The 17,221-nt window shown below is 39.1% G+C and overlaps 1 protein-coding gene across 18 annotated transcripts in view; it reads left to right on the forward strand.

The window, feature by feature from the left end:
- Nucleotides 1–1,857: 1,857 nt before the first annotated feature.
- Nucleotides 1,858–17,221, forward strand: part of CP (ceruloplasmin) — a 35,446-nt gene continuing 20,082 nt past the window's right edge. For all 18 annotated transcript variants that reach the window (XM_050308385.1, XM_050308371.1, XM_050308368.1 and 15 more), the window contains exons 1-16: nt 1,858–2,115; nt 3,727–3,971; nt 5,176–5,388; nt 5,867–6,040; nt 6,614–6,868; nt 8,035–8,200; nt 9,165–9,304; nt 9,833–9,973; nt 10,089–10,303; nt 10,794–10,944; nt 12,519–12,731; nt 13,092–13,299; nt 14,486–14,625; nt 15,090–15,218; nt 15,763–15,869; nt 16,632–16,848. In XM_050308385.1, the coding sequence (XP_050164342.1) occupies nt 1,961–2,115; nt 3,727–3,971; nt 5,176–5,388; nt 5,867–6,040; nt 6,614–6,868; nt 8,035–8,200; nt 9,165–9,304; nt 9,833–9,973; nt 10,089–10,303; nt 10,794–10,944; nt 12,519–12,731; nt 13,092–13,299; nt 14,486–14,625; nt 15,090–15,218; nt 15,763–15,869; nt 16,632–16,848 (2,869 nt within the window). In that variant the 5' untranslated portion in view covers nt 1,858–1,960. The remainder of the gene's footprint in view (nt 2,116–3,726; nt 3,972–5,175; nt 5,389–5,866; nt 6,041–6,613; nt 6,869–8,034; nt 8,201–9,164; nt 9,305–9,832; nt 9,974–10,088; nt 10,304–10,793; nt 10,945–12,518; nt 12,732–13,091; nt 13,300–14,485; nt 14,626–15,089; nt 15,219–15,762; nt 15,870–16,631; nt 16,849–17,221) is intronic.

Below are 17,221 nucleotides of genomic sequence, written 5' to 3' on the forward strand. Positions count from 1 at the left end.
TGGGGAAAGAAATGCTCATATTTTTACCTTCAAATAAATGTGGAGATTTCAAGGGTATTATTTGTTTGCTTTTTTGTCTTCCTCATTCCAATGGAAATCTGAACAAAAATAAACCAAATAGGCCACATATGCATGAACAACTCTATTAGCTGAAAATTAAGTAATGACTTTGAATTTAAGTAGTGTAACATTTTCTCATTTTTACCTCAGTTAATTTACAGATGGGTCACAAGCAACCTGGATAAGGTGATCTTTCCACTGCACCACTGACTGTCATCCATGGCAAAGAAAAAAAATTCCTACAGAAATAATTTTGAGCATGTGTCATCAACCCATGAAACTCCAGAATTTCATCATAGGTTTGGTCAGATTTCAAAATCTTGGCTTTGGCCACACTAATTTAGACAGAAGCAAAGTCCTCCATTTAGTGCGGACATGTAGAAGGTTCCAAAAAGTGAGATTATGAAATTCTGTATTCTGACAGTGCCTGATTTTTTTTTTTATATGAATGGTGATTAAAATTGGTAATTTATCTGTATACCACAGTCCTGGTAAATAAGGCTTAGATTTGTATGTCATGAAAGGAAAACTGCTGTACTGTAGTTATGTTCTGAATCTTAGTCTTCTATCCAAAATAATAATTTTTCGACCAATATTAAAATTGCTTCAAAGAAGATTGTGGTTATTACAGGTATTTTTGAATTGCCGTACAATGCAAAATGTCATTTAGAATGACTGTGTCAGTGCTCAGAGCACAGACAAGATTTTTGAAGAATTCCCAAGTGACTGAAAATACGTGGGTTTTTTTAATAGAAGTTTACAGGTGGCTTTATATGTCTAAAGCTTCAGACACAGCCATGTTGTAATGGATATATGCTGAGAAAAAGTGCCATTGCAAACTTTAGTTAGGTGGTTTTTAAACATTCCATATTTAAGGTCCAATTTTGTTCTTATTTTTCAGTGAGACTAACAAAATGATTACAGAACTTGAATCAAGCAAAAGAAGCATTTGGCACTGAGTAGTGCATTTTGATAATGGTAATAGTTAAGATTATCTGGATTTTATGATTTTAATAATTGAAGAATATGGCTTATCTTGTCTGCAACAGACTAGGAGGCAGATAACGCAGGGAGGTAATTTTGTGAAATTTGTGAGCCTCATTTGAACACTACTAAAGCTGCTTGAAATGCAGACATTCCCCACCTCCCTCCCTGAATAGCCGGTCCTTTTCATCTCTAGCAACATGTGCCACACTTTGTGCTAAAATTACATTTCCGAGGGAAGTGGGGTGTGTAGTAGTGCTGACCCAGGCATGCCCTGCTTTGTACACTGGTCTCAGTGACCCCAGTCCTCCCTTGTCTGTCAGTTTGGTGGTGACTGTGCAGACAGAAAGAGGCAGATCTGTGGGAGCAGAACAAGCAAGGGGAACAGGCAGATGCCGGCTTACCTTGGGCTCCCTGTGTCAATGCAGAGCAGTTACACGGGGGAAAGGTGTTACTTAGAGCTTCTCACAGTGTGCTTGAGAAGTTGTGTTCTTGTGGCATAGGTCACAAGAATTATTTTCTCAGTAGTATCCGAGCTATAGAGATAGTCATGAAGATAGTGAAGAATGTAGTTAGGCTTGTCTGTAAATCCATTGAAATCTACTTTCAATTCAGTGACAGGAGTTACAATCTATGACAGTCTAAATGGTGATGTGCGTGATAGTAGGCTGGCAGAAATAGAAAAAATTTCTTTGAAGATTATCTGGACTGACAAGGTTACCAGAATCTTTTGTTTGCTCTTGACACAGAGAGACATTGTGCAATTGTTTTTTATTGTGTTCACCAAAGCAAACAGCAGCAGGGAGGGGGAGGTAAGGAAGTGGGGAGTGGGAGAGGCAGTAGCATATAAAAGGAAATTGCACAGGCCTGTCCTGTGTTTTTATTTCATGTTTTTCACAAGGTTCATGAATGCAAAATGAAGCTATTTCTCCTAAGCTGCTTGCTGTTTTCTTGCTGTTGGCAAGCTGGGGCAGTGAACCGTGAATACTACTTGGGCATTACAGAGACTGACTGGAACTACGCACCCGGCAGTGCCAATGCTGTCTCTGGGCAGCTTTTTGCAGAAGAAGAGTAAGTAAAGCAGTTCACACTGCTTGAGTTTGATTTTATAGCATCGGCTGGTTTAGACATGGGGACCACATTGAAAACCTGGTGAAGACAGTGAAATGAGTCTTGGTATCAGTGAACTTTTTCGTGGCTTGCTTGAGAACTTCATTCCAATGTTCTGCTAATTAAAAGCATTGCAATATGAAGGGGGTGTGAATTTGTTGTAATGAAATACTTACTAAGAAGAGACTAGAAAAAGACCCCGAAAGTCTAATGTTTAATTTTGAATGTCTAAGATGCCAGTGCCAAAGAGATGACTTTTGCTGTTGTTTTTAAATGCAGAAGCTTGACAAATTTAAAACTTTCTTACTGTGCACAGGTTTCCTTTTTAGCTGTTCATTTTTAGCAGGGGTGGTTCTCACTAGTGCAGCAGCACAGCTGGGTCCTTCCACCACAGTGGAGGAGCTGGGTAGCTTGTTACAAGGCAAGCAGGGTCCTGGGCAGACTGAGTGCAATAAGTAGTCTGAGGATGAGTATCATCAGGAGGAGGGGAGCACCCTGGAGGTAGGAATGATCAACAAAGAAAAGTCAGATATAAAAGGCATCAGAGAAGCATTTGAGAGAGAAGAAGTGTTCCTTCCTTCTATTTTTTCAGTGCGTTTAAAATTAAATAGGACTATACCAAAATAAAAACAATGATGAGAGAAATCAAAAATTAGAAAGATCTCAAAAATGCAGTTCTCATTTAGTCTGTAGATGAGGGATTAGATGATTTCCTGTAGTTTGTTTTTCTCTAGTGAGAGCCAGCTCACTCAGCCATAATCTGCCACTCCATTAGGTGTGAGGTGAAGCAGTCAGCTTGTTTTCTTTCACTCACAAACTGTGTGAGGTGTAGGACACTGTCAGTGATTCAGCAGGCTACTAATTCTGATCAGGGGTGGAAACAGCATCTTGTCTGAGAATTCCAAAGCTATGCTGTAATACAATGAACCACTGATGTTCACTGCACTTTCACTGCTTTTCTCTGCTCTGTGATGACCTACAGCTTGCTGCATTAATTCCAGGTTTTCAGTGGTTGTATGCCTGCAATGGAGCTGGTCCCTTTTTTTGTACCTCTCATTTTCAGGTTCTCCAGTTCTTCTTCTCCCGAGCCCTTTAACTATGAGGCTGTGTGCGTGTGGAAATTGGTGTTTATAGGGGCAGGGAAAAGCCCAGTGCAGAAGAATACTCTTCAACTAAATGGTAGCTATTTAAACAGTCCAATAAGAGCCATAACATGTTTGATTTAGTTTGCATCTCAAAAGCCTCATGCACTCAGACTTCTACTAACTGAGCCTTTGCAACTGAGTTTATGCTCCCCAAGTTTCATGGAACCCCAAATTGGCATTTTAATTACATTTCAGGTCTGTACTTGCCAAGGTACATACAATTCCCTCCTCACATGCCCAAACAATACTCAGCCTCATAGAAAATACCTTGCATTTTTGGGCAGTATTAACTTCCTTCACATGGCTTGCTCGTGGTTGTGCACAGTGCTATGGAGGATGGGTCTTTCTTTAAGCCTCTTAATTTAAACCATTGACATATAAAATGAGTATCTGACACTACAGATGTGTTTATGTATTTTCTTTACAGGCAGGCTGAAGTCTTTCTCAAAAGAGGACCACATAGGATAGGAAGCACTTACAAGAAGGCTGTCTACACTCAGTACACCAATCATTTATATGATGTGATAGTTGACAAACCTTCCTGGCTGGGTTTTTTAGGTCCTATAATTAAAGGAGAAGTTGGCGATTCCATTACTGTCCACTTGAAAAACTTTGCTTCCAGAAACTACACGCTGCATCCACATGGTGTAAGATATACAAAAGAAAATGAAGGTAGGCTTGACTACATCCTGTCCCACAATTTATCAAAAGTTAATCATCCTTCTGAGTGTAAGTGATGTTCTCTCATCAGAGAGAACACTGGTCAAGTAAATAAAGATTTAAACTGGGACACAATCAATTTAAAATAGGAACTAAGAAGTTTGAGAATTTTTTCAAGAGTGAAACACAAATCCAAAAGTGACAATTTTAGATCAGCATTTTACCTGAAATAACAGTATTTGTGTTTCAACTAAAATAAGGGTATAAAGGTATATAAGAGATTCAGGCATGGATATATAAAAGAAAAATTGATGCTGTTGTAGAGAAGATATTGTTAACTGTGATAACATACAGTTCCAAATTCTTAACACTAAGTTTGTGTATATGGTATATGACACATAAGAATCTCTTAAAATGGAGAAACAGATACCACTTAGTAATTAATTAATTAATGAGATGAAAGTCTGGCACAGTTCAAGATGTATTTAGAGATGCCTTTGGGATTAGTAATGGCTTGTTCTTGCTATAGCCAGTCTTGCCACACTCAGGCAATGGGGAATTTTCTTCATTGGATGGCACCAGAATATGGCTTTTGAAAGTTTTATTATTGGGCCTTAAAAACTCTGTGAATCGTTGGGAATATGATGTCTCAAAATCAGTCTTTAAAAACCTTTCCTTAGAAGAATTTATGAAGTATCAGCCTCGCTTCTAAAATTTTGTGAATTTTTTCATTACAACTAGTATGTGTCTTGATATAGTCACACTCTGTGGGATCAGAAAGTATGTTATGTAGCAGTACATGCACTTTGGAGAACTTCTTTCTGTTGCTGTCCTTCCAACAATAGCTGGAATATCCTTCAGGATACATGCAGTATTTTAGAACCGTTTCCAAGATTAATATTTAACAAATGTTTTGCAAATATTTGAATTGTTATCTTTTTACCAGAAGTACATAGTCCCCTTCCAATAAATTAAGGACTAACTTTAATGTGCCATTAATTGAAGTATTCCTATGGACTTCAAAGGCAAATGAAGAGATTCCTAAGGAGAAAGAAAACATCTGTTCCCCTGATTTAAAAGTTGTGGGTTTTTAACCTGTATTCAGATGTTCAGTTCATTTTACTCCAACATGTAGTGAACTTGAAGCATAACAGGTGCTATACTGACACCCTGTTGTGAATATGCTGTGATAACAGTGGCTGTGTGGCATCTTCAGGTGCTTTTTATCCTGACACCACCAAAGATTTGCAAAAGAGAGATGATGCTGTGGAGCCTGGAGACCAGTACACTTACACCTGGGACGTGACAGAAGATCAAGGTCCAGCTACAGGAGATGCAGACTGCATAACCAGGGCTTACCACTCCCACGTAGATGCTCCAAGAGATGTTGCTTCAGGGCTTGTTGGGCCTTTAATAATTTGCAGGAAAGGTAAACCGTAAATAAATGAGTAAACGGGTACATATGCAAGGTGATTGATAATGGTCATTGATAAATATCAGTGAAATAATGTACTGGAAGAGGAGAAGATTACAGTTGATTTGGAAATAACAGCTTTTGGTCTTCTCAGTTAGTTACCTTCAATAGTATAGGGAGTAGTTTGATTTTGTGTGTGACAGTGAATATAATTTGCAGAATATTTGTCCACAAATCCAAGAGTGAGATGTGTTCATGAAAGGAAGTATAAATACTGATGTAAGAAACAGATTTACGTGCAACTATTTTATACTATCTATCAAAAGGGATTTTTGTTTCCTGAGTATGTCTGTAAGTTTATGTGTAAAGTCACACTCAAGAAAAGTGGCAAGAACATTGTCCAGCCCTACTGAGACTACAGTTAAAACTGACAGAAAATGTCAGTTACCAAGGATTTTGAATATGACTTCGAATATACTGCTTGCTTTTTCAGGTACAATGAATAGGGACAGTGATCAACACTTTGATGCTGAATTTATCCTTATGTTTTCTGTGATGGATGAAAATCTCAGTTGGTATCTAGAGGATAATATCAGGACATACTGTTCTGAGCCTTCCAAAGTGGACAAAGATGATGAGGACTTCCAAGAAAGCAATAAAATGCACTGTAAGAGAATATTATATTAATGTTGCTTGTCATTGATATGGTGAAATAATGTTTTTGTGTCTTATCTTTTATGAAGACGAATTGTAGATAATCTTTTTTTTCAATCAAGACTTTTTCTTGGAGGATTAAGAAAGATCCTTTTAAATTAAAAAAAAAAAAGTGATGGTAAGTATTGTACAATCACACCTTTGGAGTTGTGATATGAAATTCTTAGGGGCCAAGGAGCTTTTTGCCAGTGTAGTTTCCCAGGCATTCTAAACAGAGTTGTGTTACTTTGTTCTGTTTCTTAGTCCTGAGCTCTGTACTATAATATCACAGTTTAGAAAAGCAGTTTTTATTGTTAATGTAAACAAGTAAGATACCTTTGGCTCTGACCAGTGGAATTCCAGAATCATAAAGGTAGCTGTGCAGATGAAGCGTGTATCTGGTATTGGCTCGCTTTCAAAGGTGTGGAGCTTTCTTTTGAACCTCTTTCTATTTTGAAGAATAAAGCAATGGTTGTATGATACCTGCTTTTGAAGAAACGATCCTAAGGCCTGTGAAGTTAACTGTAATAAACAACATTTATTTTAGCTATCAATGGGTACATGTATGGATACCTACCAAACCTTACAATGTGTGTGGAAGATAAGGTAAAATGGCATCTTTTTGGCATGGGTAATGAAGCTGATGTCCATTCAGCATACTTTCATGGACAGACCTTAATAGAAAGGCATCATCGAGTTGACACCATCAGCCTCTTCCCAGCCACATTCGTTGATGCTGTCATGACACCAAGGAGCCCTGGGGAATGGCTGCTTAGCTGCCAAGTGAATGACCATATTGAAGGTACAGTAAAAGTTTTGGTGATCAGAATGTTTTTTAGCTTGAGCTAAGAGCTTACTGACTCACTTTGGCAGGGCTCCTGACTAGTTATATTCTCCTCTGGGTAACAAAACTCTCTTAGTAACTGAAACGCCTACAAGTACATTAGATGGGCTGGGGCATGTAGCCATGAAAATCAAGCGAATTCTTACCTCTAATGGAGCTGCAATTAGCACAGCTGCACTTTTGCAAGCCTCAGCTTTGGACAAAAAACTAGCACAGTGTTTGCCTTTTACTAACTAACCGCAATTTTCTGTTTGACAACAAAAAAGCTGGGGCTTGTTCCATTTTTGGAAAGGGGCAACTTGCCTGCAGACAAAGACATGTTCTGAAATTGTCAAATAAGCAGAGATGTTCTGTCTTCTTCCCTGTGTCTTCCTGTTTTCAGGTTTTGATAACCGTATGAGATACTTAGAAGCTAATTCCATGTTTTGAATGATCTATATCCCTGTAAGGGAAAGAAGTAAATTGTCACAAAAGTGGAAAAGAACATAGAACTAAAAATCATTCTCCAAGATTTGAAAATTCTAATATAAAAAGGATTATGTAACCTACAGATTCAACAGCACAAAGATTATAAACTTTGAAATAGTTATCACATCCAGCAACTTCCTGATACGGTTGAAGCATCCTGGGCACGACTTGAATCCTACAAATTGACCTAATGTATTGCTGTAAAAGCCCTCTCTTTACTATATTATTTGCATCTCCAGCAAGCAGATTTGCTAACAGACCATTTCCTTAGTGTTCAGAGACCCAGCAGTTTCACAAGTAAGTTCTTGGTTACATTTAAATGGAAGATGCTTAGTTTGGTAGCACTTGACCTTGGCTGAAGTGCTCATCAACAGAACTGCGTCCACCCTACACTTGTCTTCTCTGCTGTGCCAGTTGCAGCTTTACAAGCAGAAAGCCCTTTACCATACCTGTTTACCTGCTGTAGGTACCACAGCTGGGTCTCTCCTAGCTCAGCTGGCATGCATTCTTTTAGAACATTCATCTTCTTTGTTTGTGATTTGCACGTCCATCAGTGGTGTGGGAATTCTTCAAGGACAGCTGTGGGAAGAGGAGAAGAGAAAACAAAGTGCAGTTCCTTCTCCTTAGGTTTCTCTACCTCCTCTTTTTTTTCCTAGGTGGTATGCAGGCCCTTTTTAAAGTAAAAGACTGTAAGAAATCCACACCAGATCACAATGAGAGTACAAAGATAAGACAGTACTTCATTGCTGCTGAGGAGATCATCTGGAATTATGGCCCATCTGCAATGAACCATTTTACAGGACAGGAATTAATTGTTGACAGGTAAATGCTTCTAATAAATTGTTGACAGGTAAATGGTGTTTTATTTTCCAAGCAGAATTGATTTGAACATGCTAAATAAGGTAAGACGTATAGTAGAACTGACTTTTAAGCCAAATTGCTCATGGTCCTTACCTCTGCTTAAATATTAATGCTAGAATAAATATCAGATCAAATTAGATGTATTGTTTTCCTTGTAATCTTACTGTAAATTTTGCTGCTATGTTAGACATTTCACTGGGATTAAGATTAATTATTATGTCCCATGTAGGCAGTGACCCCTGATGATTCAAGAGGGTTGATTATTCTGAGTAAGAGAACAAAGCTAGGAATTCATGCTCATGGCCTCACTGATGGAAATCACACAGCATCTCATCTAGGAAACAGTCTGCACAATATAGCTTTGCCCTTTGTGCTGTGTTTACATATTTAAAACTTGGATCCAATCCCTGAATACACTGATTCCTCAAATTTTTTATCTGTGAGTTAAACACCTCCTCCCCAAGGGACAAGGCACAGTGCATTGTTTGAATAGTGTTTGTAAAACACTGAAAGGTCCTTTCTTGAAGAGTAGAAGTGTAGATTGAATCTTCTCACTTTGTATTTAGATGTTACATATTCTTGGTATTTTTATCTGCTGTTGTTGGATTATTTATAGCATTTAATTAAAAGTAAACTCAAGGTTATGAAATGTTGACTAGAAATCATTGTTGATGACTCTCTAAGCACACTGGCATTGTAAGGGCAACAGAACACAGTGGCTTTTTCTTAAAGAGAAATTAGTGAAGGATAATGTATTCCTGCTCATCTTAATGGGACTGCATAAAAATGTGTGGCCAGACCACCGAATAGAGACAAACTCGGCATGTCGTACTTCAGAAAACAGGGCTGAGATCCTTGACTGCCTTTGGACAGCTGAGCATTATGACTTGAACTGTTTGTGTCTATTGCAATTTCTTTTACACAGTGAATCTCACATCTTCTTTGAACAAAGTGAGACAAGAATTGGTGGCTCTTATAAAAAAGCAATTTACAAAGAATACACAGATGGTTCTTTTACTGAACATAAAAAAAGACTCGCAGAGGAAGCACATCTTGGACTCTTGGGTAAGATAGTCTAAAATTTTTTCATATCAAAGATTTATGAGAGTAAACAGTCACACTAGTTAGCAAGCAGTGCCCCCGCCTCCAAGGAGGAGCCCTAAGCTCTCCCTGCCTCCTGCAGATGCTGGTGCCTGTGGCTTCCCCCAAGAGACACCCCAGGGTGTAAGGCAATGCAGTGGTGGTGCCCAGCTTCCCTGTGGGAGCATGCCATGGTCTGCAAAGGTCAGGCTAGGTAGGTCTAGTCCTATTGATAACCTGTCTGCTTCTGCAGGTGTTGGTGCTAATGTCTGTAAATTCCTTTCCAAAGGGAAGAACTGTCCTGAAAGTCACTGGGCCTCCACGTGAACTGGGAATAGTTGCTGCTGGGCTGCCACGTGATTCAGGCCATGTGCCAGGGGCCATGCCACAGAGGCCTGGGGCATTCCCCTGCAAGGGGAAAAGCAGCCAGCCACTGATTGCAGCTAAGTTCATGGTGACCTGTACACCACTTGATAGAAATGTCCTGTAATTAGACCGTGTGCTCTTTTCCAGGACCTGTTATCAAGGCTGAAGTGGGTGAGCGCATCAGGGTGACCTTCCGGAACAATGCCAGCCGCCCATTCAGCATCCAGGCCCACGGAGTGAGCTATGGCCGGAGCACAGCAGGGGCACAGTATGGCCCCGTGCCCAGAGGTGAAGATGGGGGGGGGGCGCTGCAGCACTTGAGCATGTGCTGTCTCACTGTCCATGTGTTAAAGGGGATAAAGTAATGTTCACTTGACATAATTCCCAATGGTGATTTCTGTAGGAGGTACCGAATCTCCAGCATCTCATGTGAATCCCGGTGCTACGTTTACATATGAGTGGAATGTGCCAGAACATGTGGGTCCCACAGACCAAGACCCAGAGTGCTTAACCTGGCTTTATTACTCAGCTGTGGATGCAGTCAGAGACACCAGTTCTGGCCTTGTGGGTCCTCTCCTGGTGTGCAGGAAAGGAACTCTTCTTTCCTCTGGGAAACAGGTCAGTCAAAGTAGAAAAATGGAAGCATTTGCATTGTCACAGCTGTACCTGCTTTCTCCCCCTGAATTGCACCACCTCCTCTCCATGTCTCAGGCTCATCCATGTGCTAAGGGGATTTCAAAACGTGAAGAAAGTGGGTTTGGTTTTCAGTCTAGCTCCAGATAGAGAGTCACTTCATTGTGAAAACACTACTGTTGTCAGCAGCCGCTGGCATTCAAGTCTCAGCTAGGATGAGAATGTCTAGGAAAATGTAGAGATTTTTAAAGACAAATTCATTTTCAGAGGTGGTTCCTGCTGGTAAAAAGAGCATTAGCAGCAAATACTCACCAGATACAGCAATTACAGAGCTTTGAGGTGATCAGATTGAAGTATCAATGTATGCATCTACCCTATTTTGTGACTTATAAATTATTATAAGCATAGATATTTTTTTTCTGACATTTTCTATTCACTCATGTCTGTTTTCCTTTGTGCTATTTCTTCTTAACAGAAAAATGTGAACATGGAGTTTTTTCTACTTGCCACAGTATTTGATGAGAATCTGAGCTGGTACTTGGATGACAATATTTTGATGTTTACCTTAAATCCTGATAAAACTGAAAAAGATGATGAAGATTTCCAAGAGTCTAACAAAATGCACTGTAAGAAAATTATTAGTTAGCCAAAAATAATTTCTACAATAAGGTTTTACCTTTATGATTTCATGTTGGAGGCTAAAAAAGTGTATGGTGGCAGAGATATTTCATTCATTTCCAGTGGAAAAAAACCACAAAACGTTTCAATGCAATTCAATTTCAACTAAATGTGGTAGTCCAAAGTACAGTAATGCCAGCTGTTCAATGTCTTGCATGGCAGTTTAGGATTTACATGGTTATGTATCACTTTGAGCAGACAGAAGCAGGAATTAGGTCTTCAGCCCATGTGCAACCTCTATGAATGCAACCAGGCAGCTAGAGAAGACTGACCTCTGCCCTACAGATGATGTAGCTGAAATGACGTTTTTCACAGAATCACAGAAGAGTTGAGGTTGAAAGGGACCTCTGGAGGTCACCTTCTCCAACCCCATGCTCAAGGTTGACCACCCAGACCCGCTTGCCAAGGACCACATCCTGATGGCTTCTCAGTACCTTCAAGGATGGAGACTCCATCATCTCCCTGGGCAGCCTGTGCCAGTGCTTGGTCACCCTCACAGTGACTGTTTCCTGATGTTTGGAGGGAACCTCCTGTGTGTCAGTTGGTGCCCGTGGCCTCTGGCCCTGTCCCCTGGGCACTGCTAGGAAGAGCCTGGCTCTGTCCTCTTGGCATCCTCCCTGAAGCTGTTTGTACAGGTGGATGAGATCCCCTGAGCTGCTGCTTCTCCAGGCGGAGTGGTCCCAGCTCTCTCAGCCTTTCCTCGTAGGAGAGGTGCTTTCTTGTCCCTTCGTTATTCTTGTGGCCCTTTGTTGTCCTCCAGTATGTCCCTGTCTTCCGTTCTGGGGAGCCCAGAACTCAGGACAGTCCTGCAGGTGTGGCCTCAGCAGAGCTGAGGATCCCCTTCCTTGACCTGCCGGCCGGACTTTGCTTCAGAACTAAAGTCTTTGCTTCTTTAATAGAGCAGACCTAAGTTTCGTGCTGATTCTGTTTTGGTACTGCAGAAATATTTTTCAAGTTTCCTCTGAGGAAAACATTTTTACCTTCAGGGCCCAGCCCTGCCAGTAAGTCCTACTCTTTAAGCACATTTACGTGAGTGCTTTCTTGAATTTTGCTCTCGGGGCATTGCTGCTATTTACAGACCATTGGTGCTGAGCATTCAGTGGTACCTGTGAGGCCCAGGATTTGAAAGTTTTGCACAGAAGTAGCTAGAAAGGGTTAGTAACTCAAAAACCCTTCCAATTACCTCCACTGTATGACTGGAGGGGGTCACAGGATATAAGGTGGGATGCGTTATGCATCCTGAATACTTGACAGGTATAAAGCAGAGGAAATTCCAGTTGGTTAAGGCAGTAACCTGTGCCTTAGACATTGAAAAGGAGAACAGTTAGAAATTATTTTTCAATACTGGGGTTTAAAAGTTGTTTTGCTTGAGTTGATTTACTAGTTTTGTTGATATTTTATCATTGATATTTGTCACTCTAAGGCATCACATTACATCTGAAGTGTTTATTAAGTAATCTGTATTGCAGAATTAAATAATATATTAATAAAGGTGGATTTTGCTTTCTCAAATCTTCTACAGCCATTAATGGTTATATGTATGGAAATCAGCCTGGTCTTGAGATGTGTAAAGGAAGTGTGGTTTCTTGGCATTTGATGGGATTGGGTTCAGAAGTTGATGTCCATGGGATATACTTCTCAGGAAACACATTTGTAACTAAAGGAACAAGAAGGGATACAGCAAATCTGTTTCCACATACAGTTCTTACAGCTATTATGAAGCCTGATTCTGAAGGTAAATGTCTTGTTTAAAAATCCTATTAGTAATGCAGAAACTGTTTTACCAATGAATGTTTTATGCTTAGAGACAAGCCTTAAATAGCTGGTATTTTGATCCTGGTGCTAAAACTGTGCACAGCTGTGTTTGAAAGGCAGCAAACTCTAAGGACATGTGTTATTATTGCTAAAGCCTTGATTTTTCCAACTTCTCTGTGTGCTGAATTTTATTACAAGTAGCCATCCTGCACAAAGAGTTTGGATCTTATATGAACAATAGCCTGTGTCTCAGTCTTTAAACACTAAATCAACATTGATAATACAATCTAAAGGTAACAGACTTTTGTCCTCAAGTCTTTATTTCTTGTATGACCTCTAGGAATTTTTGAAGTGTCCTGCCTGACAACCGACCATTACACTGGGGGCATGAAACAGAACTACAACGTGAAACAATGCCACTGGTGGAATGTAGATCCATCTATGTATTTGCATGAAAAGACTTATTACATTGCTGCAGTGGAAGTTGAATGGGACTATTCTCCTAACAGGACATGGGAATTTGAACGGCATCAACACCATGAGGAAAGGTACTTTGGAATATACACAGGGGAAAAAATGCAAACCAAGCAAAACAGCAACTCACTTCTCCTCTGAACCTTTTCCTCCTCCAGACATTTCTAGACACACTTTATTTTCGTATATATTTTTAGGGCTCACTTGAATTTGTGGTCCTTTCCCTGTACTGTTGCCATGACAGTACAATGTTCAAGAAATAGTCCACCATAGATCTTCTGTGGGACAAGTGTATATTTTCATGATTCCTGGATAGTGAATTTATTATTTACTGGTGTTAGCAGTCCTTGATGTGGAAAGCTTATAACATTCATCATCATCGCATCTACGATGACTACTTTGTCCTCATAATTGCTTACAATCTTAACAAGTCTTTGTCTCATGTTTATTTGTCTGAGTCAGGTTCTTTTTTACTCTTCTCAGTTTTATGAGATTACACAGGATACAACCATGACCTAACCCACTCACTGTGAAGCTTGTTGTCTTGGTGTTTCACTTCCAGTATTTGAATCTCAGTGAGAGAGGACTGATTGGATCAAATAATGCATGCCAGTTAACAGAAGAGGCTAAACAAGAACTGATGATTTTCAGTGCTTCACCTTAATAACTTCAGTTGAGGTTAAAGTAGCAGATTGTAACTGCCTGTATTTTGTTATTAACTTAATTGTATTTTCTTCTTTGTCCTCAGCTTGATAGCACATTTCCTTGCCCTGCATACCACAGTGGACTCTGACACAGTACTAAGCACAAGTAATATGGACTATGCTGTTACAGACTTTTTTTTCCCCCACTGTCTCCAGCCCCCATGACCAGCAGAGAATCAGTCCCTCACATTTAATTTCATCAAGGCACTTAAGATTTACAAGTTTTAGGCTTCTTTTCAGATTACAGAAGTCACTGAGGGCTTTGTTTTTCAGTATACAAGTTACTGTGTGACTTCTTGCAATTTGAAATATCTACCAGGACAAGTGCTCAACTTTCTTTTAAGTACTATGTAGACTTGGTCTAATTATAGTGAGTTTTTTAACCTTTCGAAGAGAAATTTCCCATCTTAACAAGAATGTTTTCATGCTGAAGATACCAGAATTTTATGAGATTACTGTTTTGCTGAGCAGGACTCTTGCTTGATAGTTAATTGACATGTCTGCAAAAGATGTTGTAAAATACATGAAGAAATGTTTTGGTTTTTTCTTTTGGCAGCCCTGGCAATCCATTTTTAAATAAAAATGACAAATTCATTGGCTCAAAATACAAAAAGGTAGTATATCGTGAATACACTGATCAGACATTCAGTACTCCCAAAAACAGAACAGAGGAGCAGCAGCACCTGGAAATTCAAGGTAGAGTCATCATAAAGTTCAGTTTTGAAAATGTGAGAAATGCAGTGACACAAAAGATACTATTTGAATAATGTTGAGTATAGTTCTACTCACACAAAGTGCCTAAACCTATGTGGAAACCCTACAGGAAATGACTACTTTTATTATGGTGTTTTTCCTGCAAGATTATATTGCTTGATGTAGAAGTTAAAAACCCTTCTGGCTAGCTGCCTGATCAGAGGTCAGTATTTCCAGCATAAAACTGGGTAGCAACATCCAAACTGACTTCAGGTACACAGTAAGTGCTCAGAACTTTTGAGACCTAGAGGCTTAACTTCAGCATCTCAAGTTGGAAAGTCATAGTGAACAACACTATCTGTATAATGTTTTCTGTTGAATTCTAAGCTGGTGGTGTGAATTTGAACACAAACTGTTTGCTCTGATCTTTTGTAAAACCAAGTTCAACTTTCTTTTCAATCCAACAGGGCCACTGCTTATGTCAAATGTTGGAGATAAAATTATAATAGTTTTTAAGAACTTAGCATCAAGACCTTATTCTATCCACGCCCATGGAGTGAAAACAGACAGTTCTGCTATTGCTGTAACTAATCCAGGTATCAAACCATCCTTCCTTATTTCTAGCAGGTAACATCAAGACTTCTAGTAAGGTTTATTTAAGATAGCAGGAAAGATATAGTTTCTGTTTGTATGTTTTGCCTCAGGTTCTTAAATTTTTGGTGTTGATTATGACAAATATTTCTACAGTTCAAATGGCCCTGCTAACTATGGCTCTGTATCCTAGTCCTTGACTGATCAGTAATTTTTTGACACATCGTGGCTGCACCTTCCATGAAAGCAAACAGATTTGGTTACATAGGGAAAGCATAGCTTATGCTATAATTTCTGAAGTTCCTCTGTGATCTTTACAAAAGATACAATTGTCCTTATTAATATGGTAAACTGGACAGGGAAGACACAATAAAAAACCCCAAACGCTGTCAAGAAAAATCAAGGGTCTGCAGAAGTTAGCCAGTGCAGTAATTGGGAAGTTCAAGACAAATACAAGCTGTAAATGGAGATAACATCTGTTTCAGAATGACCTCCTATAGGTCATCATACTGAAGATTTCTAAAATTCATTGATACTTTTTTAATTCAGGTGAAACAAAAATGTATGTCTGGAAAATCCCAGAGAGATCTAGTCCTGAGAGAGGAGATCCACATTGCATTGCATGGGCATACCATTCAACAGTGGACATCATTAAGGTATATAATTAGTATCAGTCTAAAGGGTTTTGTTCATGAGTCCAACATGGATATACTTATAGAAAAAGGGAGGTGAATTTGAAATTCCTTCTGCTTTCTCTGCCAGGTTATTTCCCCTGTTACCATACCTTTGAATTTAAACACTTCTTGAAGTCAAATTGCAGGAAAGTCAGGGCATAATTTGAGTCATGGCCCTCCATGTTCTTGCTTTCTGGTTCTTCTGCTGATGGTATAATCACCTCACTCAGATTTCCCTGTTAAAGCTAGCACTTTATAGCTTGCTCAGTATCTAATCAATTGTGTGGGGGAAAACTTACATGCAGCTGTGAAACACAACTCTGCCGTTTCTTACCAAGCATGCATTAACTTAATGAGTAATACTTTTTAATGGAAATGAATGTATTCTTGCCTTCATGTCTCAAAAAATACAAATAGTGTCAAGAAGTATATTTTGAATGGAAACCAAGCTCAAAATTATAAAATTATAAAAATAGCTTGGGGAAAAAAAAAAGGCAAGAAATTAATGTGGAATGAATGCTTATTTCTAGCAGGAGATGAAAATGAGGCAGTAGATCTTCATTGAAGTTGATCCATGGGTAGTATATAACAGTGGAAAAATAGCCTTGTTTGCCTGACACTGACTGCCTTTTATTCTCAGCTACTGACAGCTGTAAAGATAGTAAGAGGATTCAGGTCTGTCATTAAATGTGCTTCTGCTTAGTTAAATCTTGCAATTATGTGGTTTTTCATTTGTCATTTCAGGACACTTACAGTGGATTAATAGGGACACTTATTGTGTGTCATAGACATTATCTGCCATCATTTCATACTAAAAAGAAAGTTCAATTTGCTCTTCTTTTTATGGTTTTTGATGAAAATGAATCATGGTACTTGGATGAAAACATTAAAACCTATTCTACCAACCCACATCTTATTGACAAAGAGGAGGAGGACTTCCTTGAAAGTAATAAAATGCATGGTATGTTTCCCACTTTAGTTAATGTAACTCTGGGGAACTCGATAAAATTATATATTTGAAAGTACTTCATATAAATTTGTTCTCACTCTCCCTAAATTCCCAAACAAATACCCCTCCCCTCCCCCTAAATATTCCCATGATGAAGTTTTTTGATGTCAGCAAACAACTGTTCTGAATAAGCTGGAAAGGTTATGTGCATCCTGAAAGCATGTCCTGGTTAAAGCTTACCCTTTACAAAGAGCTGCGGGAATTACAGATCTTCAAGAACTGCAAAATTACCAACAGTGTACAGCTAAGAAATTTTATTTACCATGTTATTCTTTCTAGTTAAATATGGAATATAAACACATGTTTATAATGTGCTGTCCAAAGC

The sequence above is a fragment of the Myiozetetes cayanensis genome, unplaced genomic scaffold (genome assembly GCF_022539395.1).
Source record: "Myiozetetes cayanensis isolate MyiCay16 unplaced genomic scaffold, myiCay2020 scf13, whole genome shotgun sequence".
Taxonomy (NCBI): Eukaryota; Metazoa; Chordata; class Aves; order Passeriformes; family Tyrannidae; genus Myiozetetes; species Myiozetetes cayanensis.